At 28.8% G+C, this 13012-nt stretch overlaps 2 protein-coding genes across 3 annotated transcripts; one reads left to right on the top strand and one right to left on the bottom strand.

Annotated features, from left to right (window-relative positions):
• The first annotated feature begins 1197 nt into the window (after positions 1-1197).
• On the top strand, positions 1198-2395 carry LOC102669024 (F-box protein At3g62230). The gene is made up of 3 exons (XM_006596532.4): positions 1198-1575; positions 1791-1964; positions 2099-2395. Exons 1-3 carry the CDS (start codon positions 1198-1200, stop codon positions 2393-2395), a joined length of 849 nt encoding a protein of 282 aa, XP_006596595.3.
• A 1326-nt stretch (positions 2396-3721) lies between these two features.
• Positions 3722-6494, bottom strand: LOC100818462 (septum-promoting GTP-binding protein 1). 2 transcript variants are annotated; one of them, XM_014766538.3, is made up of 6 exons: positions 6039-6494; positions 5463-5583; positions 5206-5302; positions 5046-5085; positions 4569-4679; positions 3722-4200 (listed from the first exon to the last, which is right to left on the bottom strand). In XM_014766538.3, the coding sequence occupies exons 1-6, from the start codon at positions 6378-6380 to the stop codon at positions 4036-4038; spliced, it is 876 nt and encodes a 291-aa protein (XP_014622024.1). In that variant the 5' UTR covers positions 6381-6494; the 3' UTR covers positions 3722-4035. The 2 variants fall into 2 exon arrangements, with proteins under 2 accessions (XP_014622024.1, XP_003545017.1); XM_003544969.5 differs by having other exon boundaries at positions 4569-4652.
• Positions 6495-13012: the final 6518 nt, after the last annotated feature.

Below are 13012 nucleotides of genomic sequence, written 5' to 3'. Positions count from 1 at the left end.
CCTAAAGTTAATTTGTTTCTGTTAGGTGCTGACGCGCCCGCACAAGACCTTTCTTATGCCTACATTTCTCCTTAGGAAAAGTGAGAAAGAATGATGGTAGGTCTCATTAAAATAAAGTCATATAACTAATAGAAAGCACTTTTTGTTTCGCTACAATGAGTATGCTCTCCTCAGTTATAAAGTCATTCACTTGGTTGCTTGGTGAAATTAATTATGATTACAAGTTTCCAAAAAAATTCCTCAAATAAGATTAGAGAGAGTCACTTGCTAGTATACCTCGTATGAAATCGAACTAGAACATTGCTTTGTACTCCCTGTAGATTTGATTACAAGTAAAAACAAACTAATTCACACTCATTAAAAATGTTGGTTAAAACATGTTTGGGACAACTTATAATTTTCCATTCTAGATGTTTATTTTTATAGAAAAAAGTTATTTGAAAAATAAACCTCATTTTTTTATCTCGTTTAAAAAATGAACTTCATTTCCTAAACTACCTTTCATGCTTACTGATGAAATACTTCAATTTTAGGAGAACTTGTTTCAGATGAGAATACTTTCTCTATTTTGAAAGTCATATGATTCATATCGCAATAATATAAGGTTGTTAAAAATAAAATCTAAATTAATTAAAGGATATTTTAGAACGAATACCCATTAAATAGAGTGAAATTAATTAAGATTAATTCGTTTATATTTTGGATCACCGTACTTACGTTTAGATTTACTAATTATTGAATCTAGATAGTATGTAGGATAAAGGTTTGAGCGTCCATGTCTATATGGTCACTACAACTAACAAGTTCCATTTGAAAGAAACACTCTTATGTATGCTATGAACCTGATAAATGTAAACCCAAAAATGAGATGGTATGAGGTGGAAGGAAGAGAGAGAAATACAGAAAAAAGAGAGAGATAAAGTGATAGATGTGATGAAAAATAAAGATAAAAATAAAATGAAAAAAGCTAGATATGTATGGAAAAGAAAGTGAGTGTAAATTGAATATTTTCCTATATGCTATTTCTAGGCATGGGTGTTTCATTTTGTCAAATCACTTATATTTATTACATGTTTGATAGGAAAATACATAAGATACACTCATTTTAGCCTTGAGTCTTTGACGCTACATTCATGTAGTTTTATTGAGACTAAAGTGTTTAATTTTGGTGCACTCAAAGAAGTTTCTTTGGGTTGGATGGAAGTGAGACTCAGTGCTATCAAAGCTTTGCTTTCCAATTGTAACATGCTGGAGAGTTTGAGTTTTAAAAGGTGTTGGAACTCAGACAAGTTTGACCTAGGCGAAGAAGAACACACAGGTCTTAGAAAGCTTGTCCTGGACAAGTGCCGCTTTGAATTTGATGTTTTCAAAGTGAATGCACCAGATCTAAAAATTTTCCAGTACTGTGGGTTAATGAACTTTTTCATCACGGAAATTCATTCACCCGCAATGGAAGAGGCAAATATTGATTTCTCTCCAGAATATGGATTCGAAGGACTAGGTCATCCTCTTTATAATCTGGTGGAAAATCTATTTATTGTTAGAGTTTTGACTGTATGCAGTTTTGTTCTTCAGGTATACATTCTTCATCACCTTTTCTCTCTTGACATTAATTTTTTAATTGTACGTTATCATATATTATTATATAATACTAGTTTTATAACTATAACTTTCAGAGTTCCACTCTTTTGATCAATTGCTCCATTTCTTTTTCACTGAATTGAAATATCGAATTACAAAATGATTTGTTGATTGTTTCAATTAACGTTTTTTGTGTGTGATGCGATAAGGTTATTCCTACTGGACCCGAACTGCTAGGTTTTCAAAGTGGCATGCTTGTGCAACATTTGATCTTGAAAACGGCTTTGCACAAGAACGAGTTTTTGGGAATCACATTCTTCCTCAACAGTTGCACTATGTTAGAGTGTCTCACCATTGATCTATGTTCCGAAAAAGATTTGTTTGTGAGTATCAATCACATACATTGAATTTGTTTCTCCTTTATATATATTAGGTTTTGAATTTGCTTTGCCTCTATGTGTGTTTTTTTCATTTGAAAAAAAGGCTGCTAATTTTTTGTTGCATATGGTGTACGTAGGATTATGAAGCACCTTTTGTGTTTAACCGCAAGCGATTCTGGAGTGACAATGTGGGAGTATATGAAAGCTTGAGTTTAAGTCTGGAAGTGGTGGAGATTAATGGGTTCAGTGGAACTGAGAATGAACTTCTTGTGCTCATGTATTTCATTGCTAATGGAGATATGCTGAAAAGGATTAGTATAAACATGTTGGAGGATGATTCTGGTAGGACCATGGAACCTCAAATCCGTGAAAATGCAGAATTTTTGTTGACAGTTCCAAGGGCTTCAACAAACTTAGAGATATCAATCTGTTAATAAATTAGTAATTATATTTTGAGAGTATTGTGAATGTGCGACTGGGTGCTACATTAAATGTTAGTGTATAAATTCTACAACAAAGTTGATATGATGTTATAACATCTCTTTTGCTAAGACTTTATTTGACTGATTTCATCAAGCTGTGTACTCATTTTTTAGATTTCGCAAGTTTAATTACACGAGGGTATTGAGTTTGGTGGTTATCTTAAAATATGCAATTTACATCAGCTTTTAATTATGACATAGTACTTGTTTTCTTTTCTTAGGAATTGTGTATTGGGTTCGTATTGAACACGGGAGTAAGGCTAACTAAATGTTCCTTTAATTAATATATTACTTTGCGCATTTCTTTCTCTTTTTAAGGATAAAAATATATATAAAAAAAAAATTTAAGTTCTTAAAAATAATATAATATATTTATATTTATTACATATTGTAAAAAAATAAAATGTATAAATAAAAATGATATTTAAATTTTCTTTTAAATGACATGTGTTGCATTTGATGAAAATAAATATCTTTCTAAAAATTAAATAAATAAAATTTGAATTTTTTTAACAAGTCAAATTTATATGTATTAGATCAATATCAAAATATAAATTAAGCATATTATATGAAATTACTTTTAGTTGACATGATATTGCTTTGCTTTTGATGTAAAAAAAATGTTGAAATGAAGGTTACATAATTAAATTAGATTAACAATTATTATGAAATTAAAATATTAACCCGACAGCTCTTAACATTTCAATTGAAATTTACTTATATATATATATAATATAGATTATTATTTTAATTTTGATAATAATAATAATAATCAAATTATTATTATAGTATTTAAGATTTGAAAAAAAATAAATTAAAAAATTGAGTATACTCATATGTAACTTATTATTTAATTTCTATCCTTAATTATTAATTTAAAATAAAATTTTATCATAAATAGAATATTACTATCTAATATTAAAATTATCAAAATTAATATTTAATTATTAAAATTATATATAAAAAATATTAATGCCAATAACTTAATTTTTCATCAAATAAATTCAAGAAAATTAAATTAAATTAAATCTAACGACTATTATAAATTTAAGTGATTGATCTAATGATTAGAAAAAAATTATATATATATATATATATATATATATATATATATATATATATATATATATATTAGCCTTTACAATAAAAACATTCAATATAATTGCATCACTATAAATCACACTTCAAAATCAAGACAAATATAAACAACACATTTCTTTATTTAGTCATTCTCACTCGTAATACTATAATTTCTTAGAAATTAATATTGAACAATTATAAAAGAAAATGTGTTAAAAAGTATATTTCTAACGAATAAAAAAATCTATCATACAAAAGTTATATGGAAATGGAATTTCTTCTTTATCAGGGCACGTAGAAATTAAATTATCAAGACCTGTGGGCTTTGACCTCAGCCACAACAGGGGTAAGCCTATAGTCAAAATGGCCTATTGAGACATGGAAATTAGGTATCTAGGTGGTGAATGTTGATAGGTCCCAGCCAATATGAAAAACTTGACTTGTTTTCTTTCTTTCTTTCTCATTCTCCTTTGTCCTGCTATATACATACGAATCGGTGTGTAAAGAACAATTTAGAAGTCAATTATGGGTTCTCCAACTCTCAAATTTCGTTCCACTGTCCATGGTAAGTTAAAGAGCTTGGCCATGATAAACTTGAAAATTTTGTTGACATTTATGTTGTGGGTTGCACTTGAAAAGAAAAGGGTTGCCTTCATCGCCCTTGCATATGCCCTTGCCTGTATTTATGTGTCGTTCCAAGTTAAACTTTGAAAAGCCAAGGAATGTGATAAAAAGTTGTACTATTGACTTTATTTAAAGTGAAAGTCGTGAACTGTGAACACATCACTGATCCGACTTTAATCAACATGTAAGCCCCAAAGATAATGTTAAACGCGAAAACAGAACTTTCATAAATGACGCATGCTGAGGTTCCAAACAATTAAGACTCCTATTTATTACTAGAAGAATTATTCTTTGTTCCTGAGTCAATAGGTGAAAATGACCAAGACAAGTAAAGCAGCCCCATCCATGTACTATGATTAAGAGAAATTAAGTTACCAAAACTTAATTTGCAGCAGTAATTATTATTATTTTATTCATTTACCTGTGTTGCAATTGTCCATTGCACATCTGGGGGAAGTCTAACAAAATCGTCAAACTTGGTTCCTATTAGAATTGGAATTGCAGTCTGCAAATTGAACAAATTAAATGTCATCTGAAATTTCATAAAAAACACGTCAAAATCTTCAAAATTTGGATATTATCAGCCTAAAACAGAATATTTAGTTATATTAACAAGCCATTTTGATATCTTGAACAAATAGTATACCCCGGCAAGTCAATAATCAGAGTTCATTTCTCTGTCCAGTCTTAAATGAAAAAAGCTAATGTCACTTTCCTGTGGTTACTCAATCCATTTGCACTACTACAAAATTTCTCTCGTATTTTACAAAAAGAGTTCCCATGCCAAAAGCCTTTGGAAACTACACTTTAATTTAAACAGTGGCAGACACTTTCCCAAATAAAAACAATTCAAGTAATAGTACTATATATAAGCCCTGCAAAATTATTTTTATGGTACCTGATTCCACTTTCTTGCTTCACTATACCATCCAACAACACTGCACGAACATAACAAAGAACAAAAAACGCAAATCATCATTATTTCTACCATTACGTTTCTAAGAAGTAAGAACCCTCCACCGAACTCATGACAAAGATAATAGTATCTCTTAGCCTACCTATTTAGTGTACAACGACTGGTGAGATCGAACATAATCAAAATCGCAACCGCATCTTTACAAGCCATGGGAATTTGATCCAGGGACCTTTTATCTCCTACACACGCCACATGATATAATACTTCACCATCAATAAGTCAATTAACTCAAACCAACAAACCCAGAACACTAAAAAGAATGAAAACAAAAAAGCAAATGTAAAATCTATAAAAAGTACACAAACAGAGAAAAATAAAGGTAAAGTTTAAGCAAAGAACCTGCAACATCCCATATTCTAAACGAAATACGAGCTCCTTGAACAGACAAAGTTTTGTCCATTAGATTCAATCCTTCCATCTGTAAGCTTCCCTTTTCTTGCTCATTCCCCACATACTTGATCTGAGAATAGGAATTCACATAGCCACAAGCTAGTTAATTAGACCCTTTAAAATAAAAGACTACTACACTTGACCAATTTCAAAAGAAATATATAATATATGTAGGGAGAATCTAATCACAAACTTTCTCATATATAGTAAATTTGTTAATTCTCATGATAAACAAGCTTAAGAATTTTATAAAAGTAATTTTATAATGTTACATAAAAAAATTGAGTGCTGAGAGTATTCTGGTTGAGAGTTAGATACTAATCTTTGGAGACACAAACATTCTCTTATATGCATAGACCTGAAAATTGAAATTGAAGCCTGACTACAAGCTTAAGATTCCTATTTATTTGCTAATCATGTCATACCATACCATGTTGATAATAATATAAAAGGTTTTAAATTTCTAGTACACACTTGTTAAATTCTTCCAAAAAAAATAAATGGTAAAGCTAGAAACATGCTGACCACAAAAGTAGTTTTTCCAATATGGCAATCACCCAACAAGCTGATCTTGAGGTTCACCAAATCGGAATCGGAGTCATAGCCGCCAGTAGTGGTTGCAGCGGAGGAGAAGACGTCGTCAACGGTGGCCGGCGGCGAAGAAGAGGGGTCCCGGAGGGGTAGTTTCCGGTAGTGAGATGGGCTTCCGGCGACAGAGCAAACAACAAGTCTGTTCCAAATGAAACGGAAAAAGTGGCCAACGAAAGATACCCTTTTGAGGAATCCCCACCGGACGTCGACCTGAACGATTTTCTGGCACAGCTGAGACATCTTCCTAGTGGTGTCGTGAATGATCTTCTTCGCCATCGAGCATGGTTTCTTCTTTGTTGCGGTGCGTTTGGTCTATTACTCTGCTTTCTCGGTCCCACTGTTTAATATAGGGGACAGTTGACCGGTATTTTTCATTTCGGTTTCCTAAACTCTCCGTATTGCCGCCTTCTTGGTTTCTGCGTAGAGATGGGTAATATGGTAAATGAACCTGTAGTAGGGGTGGACAGAAACATATTCCTTAAAAAAAATCGAAGAAATTGGTTTCTGTACAATCGGTTCGAAAATCCAAATAGTTAAATTATTTTAGAAATTGAATTGGTTTTAAAAAACAATTTTAAACTGAATTGATTTTGAGTTTTAAATCGATTTTAAGAATTGAATTAATTTTGAACGAGTTTTAGGATTGTTTTTTTTTTTTAAAAAAAAACTGATTTGGATGAAAGTCGATCGGTTCAATAACAATTAGGTTAACCGAACCTTTTTAGTATAATAACACAATTCTTTTTTTTGAAAAAATAATATAGGTTAAAATTGGTTCAATTATAACTCGATTCAGTCTGAATGTTTTCTTGCACACACTTAACCTGTAGTTGTATTATTATTTATACAAATATATTTCTATAAAAGTAAAAAAAAAAAAATCATTAGCACTCACTATTTTCTTTATTTTTTTATCACATCATATTTTTTATTATATCTTTTTTTTCTGTTTTCTTTCTTCCACTCTTAGATGTCAAAAAGGTTCATGGCTGTTCAAGAATATTTGTGTTATTTTATCTCAAACTTATCCCTGCTCTTATCATTTTATTTATTGTATAAGAAATTAAACAAGAATAATGTTATGGGGTGTGGTATGAGAGAAGTATATGTATCTTTCTCAATTGTCATGATGCATTCGGCATCTTATGGAAGGATAGGAATTGAAAAACCGAGTGTGATGAGGAGTTATCTGCTGTGGAGAGGGCGCATGATGTGACCTCGTGGCGTAATTTCTTGTTTAATTCCCGTGCTTTAAATAATAACATTCATGACTGAAAGAGTTGGAAATAATTTTATTATGATATTTCTTGCTGATTATTATTAGCATTCTAGTATTAGTTTGAAATTGAATTGAAGACATGGTGAGAATGATTACATGTATTAAAGGATTGAACCGTTAGTGAATGGTGACGTTCTTCTCAAAATAAAAAATAATAAAAACACCTACTGCACTGTTTAAGAGTTTCTAAATCAGAGGTTCATACTTAATATTCTAATCATACTTATCCTTTTTGAAAGAAAAAAAGTTTTAAAACATAATTATATCTTTAATTTGAATTAAATATTTTATAAGCTAAATATATTTGTTGAATATAAAGAATATCCCACCCCATTAGTACAATGTATTATTATTAAAAAAAAAATAATATTCCAAGTATTTGATTTGATATTAAGATTATAAAATTAACAATGTACCAAAAAATTATAAATTAAAAACCAATTGAAAGAGTGTGGAATTTTTTTATAAAAGTATTGTATATTTTGTATTTTAAAGTTTAATTATATTTTAGTATGAAATTATGAAAATATATACTATTATTTAATAATAGTAGTAAAGTTAAACGCGTCTAATATTTAATAAAATATCTACTAAAAAACTAAACATTTAATATTTAACATGATAAACACGTCTAGTATTTAATAAAATATTAACCAAAAGAAGCAAACGTTTATTATTTGGATTGTTAATAACACACAAATATTTAGCATGTTGGACACGTCTAATGTATTTGAAGTTAAACGCGCTTTTGAATTAGTTTTGCTAAAGTCAATTACAAATGATAATAGTAAAATTAATTAAAAAAATAGAAAATAAAATGTTTACATTTGATTTTTTGATTTCAGACTAATTTAAAAAGTGAAGAATAGACCAGTTGATTAGATTCTACTAGATTTCTAGTATTTAACTAATTTTCACAATAGGAATTGTAGTGGAGCCACAGAACAGCTAATTGTATTTGAGGTTACTGTTATTATTAGGGGAAGTGGGTACAGTAAACCATCAATTTGTTGGTATGATTAATGACAAGTTACAGATTGCTGCTCTGATTGGTGGATCTGAATCTACTGATCACACTGAGAGCATAAAAGTGAAAACTACATTTGATAGAGGAAAAGGCTGCTGCAACCCTGCAACCTTCCTATCTTTTCCATGACACCAAAATGTATGATTCAAATTTAAAATATACATTATAAAATTAAAATAAAATAACGAACTTACACATCAGATGTGGACATACTATATGTATATGGGTCTCCCAATTGCCATGCATGATTCTCCTTTAAAATATTACTTGCAGGTAATATTTACTCAATATTATACTATAGATTTATAGATAACATTACTTACACCGGCTAGAAAAAAAATAAAGTAAATAAAAACAGGATAGTTAAAAAAATGGAAATAAGAGTAATAAATAAGAAATTAGATTGTTAATTAGGTCCAAGATAAGTAGAAGAAAAAGAGAAAAAAATATATTATGAAACTGTTTGATTTGGATAGAAGAAGAAAAGAGGAATTAGATTAGATATAAAAATTTTATTCTATCGTTGTATATAAACTTTAAACTCTCACATATGAATATTATTAGATAGTTATAGGATCCAATTTGCATGACATAATAGATTATCTACGCACAGCACAATACATTATTGGAGGCATACATAACAAATTTTAGTGTGCATATAATCGATTATAGTAGCACAAATAATAGATTATCACGGTTTCGAACCAGTTTTGATCAAATTTAAGATTCAATCTAATCAAATTTGATTGATTTGATTTTTACAATTTTTTTTAAAACTTAATAATATACTTAAAAGTAATACCTTAATAAGTTGCAACACTAATAATCTCAACACATTTGTAGTTCCGATGTTTACAATTCCAAAGTTAACAGTATTTAAAGTCAAATCAAACAATTCTAAAGAATTTTATTAGTTCAGTTCAGTTCGATTTTAATCGGATCTATAAATCTAAACTTGTAACTTAGCTCGTACATAAACAATTTTGATCGATTCAATCCAATTTTGACCTAAATATATAAATAACTCAACTCAAACTATTTGAATTGGTCTAGGTCAATTCAAATTCATACTGTATCGTACCGATAAACACCCCTAAATAGAGCATGCATAACACATTATCGGGGTTATTGTAAGTAAAGTAGAAAAATTCCATTGGTTTAGGGTGCCTTTCAGAACCACGTACAAGAAGATTTTCACGTTAAACACCAAAAATCCGGTTAGATTTTTTGTTATTCCATCGCTAGTTCACATGAAATCTTTCTACGGTGAAACCTACTTAGTTTTTATTTCTTTTTTCATTATTTCATCTTAACCAAAAACAGACACCAAAAAAAAAAAATCTTAACCAAACAATCTAATTTTTAACTTTCACTTTATTTCTACACTTTCTTCTCAATTTCTTATTCGCTTTACTCTTAACATAATAACGGTGTCATCATACTTTTTTTCAAAGCAACAATATATCGTTTTACATTTATTTTGATTTCAAAATTAACTTTGGCTCACTTTACTTCTACTATTAGTACAGCAACCGTGGTTTTTGCCTTCAGATATTTCTGTCTTTTGGTTACACTAAGGGGAACATATGAATAATAAAATAAAATGATATGTCAAAAAGAAAAGCATTAAAATGCCACTCTAGTTACGAGGCGAAAATTGAAATTGCCACTTAAGTTTTTTTGTACTTTATTTATTTAAATTGCAAATATTTATTTTCAGTATTTGAATTAATGCGTCTATGGTCTCGATTCTAGGAAGTTTACATTGCTTTGATTTCAACAACTAGATAGCAAACCTTGGTACGAGGTGGAAATCAATTTCACTTTCTCGTTTCTCACGCTTTTCCTGAGAGATAGAGAACACCGCTTCAGATCTAAAACCTATTTACAATTAATTTATTGTGGAATCTTTGTAATTCCAAATGTTGCCCTAAATGAACCTAGCTATATATATACATGACTGACCTTACACTTTACTTAGGGATGCTACCCTTTTTTGAAGGTGGTCCATCTATAAAAGTTTAATTAGACTCTAGAGCAAGGTATCTAGCTAAAGTTTTGTTGATTAATTTTATAAACCCACCAACCTATTTATCTGTAATGTATTTTATATTATTTTAATATGAATTTATTTTGTTAGTTACATAGATCATGGAGTTAGGATAATGTAATGAAATGAACGAAAAGGTTCTTACCAAACTGATATTAATATATATATATATATGTAACCACTGCTAATTACTGAGTATAATCCGCTAATTACTTACACGTAACTACGAACACTGTCGTTGATAATTAGGTTTACTAAATTGAACTCAGGACCAACTAACTAGAATTAGGTTTACTATAGTTTGCGTTGGATGTTGATGCCTAGAATACCAACATAAGTGTTGACAAACAAAGAAAGTGAAATGCACACGACTTGGAATTATGCTTAAGTACAAGACGTGTAATTGAGTGATGGGGTCCTTTGTAAATTGATTTTTGTGTTATTTGATCGTGGAAGTTTGGTAAAGTTTCAAAGTGGGTTTTGTAAAAGTTGGGATTTTTGTCTTCCTGAAATTCAATAATGCGTGTATTGTACGTGAAATACTTTTGATGGGTTTCCATATCATCTTTATACAATTTGGAAATCTTGCACTCTTCATTAGTTGCGAACAACCTCAAAAGATACACTTAATAGTATTGAGGAATTCGAAAGGAACAAATACGGTAAAAATTTACACCAATAAATTATAAACAATCACGTAAAGAAAATTGACATCACATTTTAACCTAAAATCTTAAAACTCAGGTTTATGGTCTTATATAATGCTCAACTTTTTTATCTCTACTCGATATGAGACTTCACTCCAAACTTTAAACTTGTATTCCAACAAATAAAATTATGTTTTTAAAATAAATATATAAACACTCAAATAATAAACTATAGAACCATAAAAATTTAACTTATTTAATTTTCTAACAATTGTTTTTCTTTCAAATTAAGTTTTTTAAAATAGTATATATATTCGTGGATATAATAAAAGAAATATTAATATTGGTTGTTTCTACATTTATTATTTAAATTATTTGAATAAAATACAGTGACCTGAAAAGTAGCATGTGTCCAGACTTTATTTCTCATACAATGACAATCTCCTGTATACAATTCTGCAAGGATCTCCTCTACTTATTCAATAGTTTATTATATCTTGTAATTCATATGTTTCACAATTATCGTAGAAGAAGAAAAAAGCTCAACTTTTTTTATGGCAAATAAACTCGATTGAGTGTCAATATCTGAAAAACTATAGTCCCCAACGGGATTTTTGAGCTTAAAAGAGACTTTTTCTACCATTAGTTTTAGTCCACAATATGCTTTGAGAAAAAAACTTAGTAAGTAGGGTTTTTATCTAATTTGATAATTAGTTATGTTTAACAAAAATACTTGATAAATCAATTGGAAGTTATAAAAATTTATAAAATATATGTTTTTAGGTTGAATTTGAACTCTTATTATTTTTTATTTACAGATCAAATATTTTATTAAAAAATAAAAATAAATTGAATTAATAGTATAATTTTTTTTGGAGAAACAGTACAGAAATTAAATAAGTAATATAGTAACAAAGGAGGCTATATATGAGAAATTTTATTAAAATTGTAATGATAAAAATGAAAATATTATGTTAAATAATACGCTACAAATTACGTTATTTTAGATAGAAAATAAAAAAATGTTATAAGTTAATGAGATAAATTTATTCATCTAACACGCAATCAGCAGTAACTGAAAAAAAAAATTCACTTCTCTTAAATTAGAATTCAATCACTGATCCTAATGTCCTACAAGCCGAGCGTACATACAATCATGAGCAAACACATGACACAAATAAACCTACGTTTTTTTAATTAATGTTATGAATTAAGAAAAATCTTAAACAAAATTGTTCTCATATTTTAACTAGCTGAGCAAATGCTTTCTGACTTCTTTTCTAATTTAAATAAATAAATAAATGCTAACTGTTCATCACTCCTTACACACATTTACTAATGTGTAAATATTATGATTTTATTTGAATAAAATTATTTATAAGAAAAGAAAATAAGATAAAATACATTCAGGTTCTTGCAAAAGTTAAAATTAACTTTTACACTTAATTTGTATATAAGTTTGTTTTTCATTTAATTTCTATAAAATTTATTACACTTAATTTGTATATAAGTTTGTTTTTCATTTAATTTCTATAAAATTTATGGTGCATAAGTTGATCTTAGATTATAGAGAAATTCAATTCATTTTATCTTGTTATTATACTTTTTCTAACTAAATTTTTATTGTTAGTTGAACTTTGTAGAAAACATCAAATTGCTTTGGTTTCACTTTTTATTTAAAGAAAGTTTTTAATTAATCAATAAAATAACGTATGAGAAAAAAGTGGGTTAGATAGTATACTGTGCTAACACTCATCTTTATTATTATTTGGTGGTCAGAAGAAAGGTGTTAGGATCAACTGTAAGTTAGCTTTAAGCCTTCAACCGAATAATTACAGTTAGTTAGTAAAAGTGGTTGTACAGTTAGCTGATATAGTTTGGGCTTTGAATGTCCAGTTCAAACAA

This window comes from Glycine max, chromosome 14 (genome assembly GCF_000004515.6).
Source record: "Glycine max cultivar Williams 82 chromosome 14, Glycine_max_v4.0, whole genome shotgun sequence".
Lineage (NCBI taxonomy): Eukaryota > Viridiplantae > Streptophyta > Magnoliopsida > Fabales > Fabaceae > Glycine > Glycine max.
The sequence above is the reverse complement of the archived record's forward strand: the minus strand, read 5'-3'. Positions and strand labels throughout refer to the sequence as shown.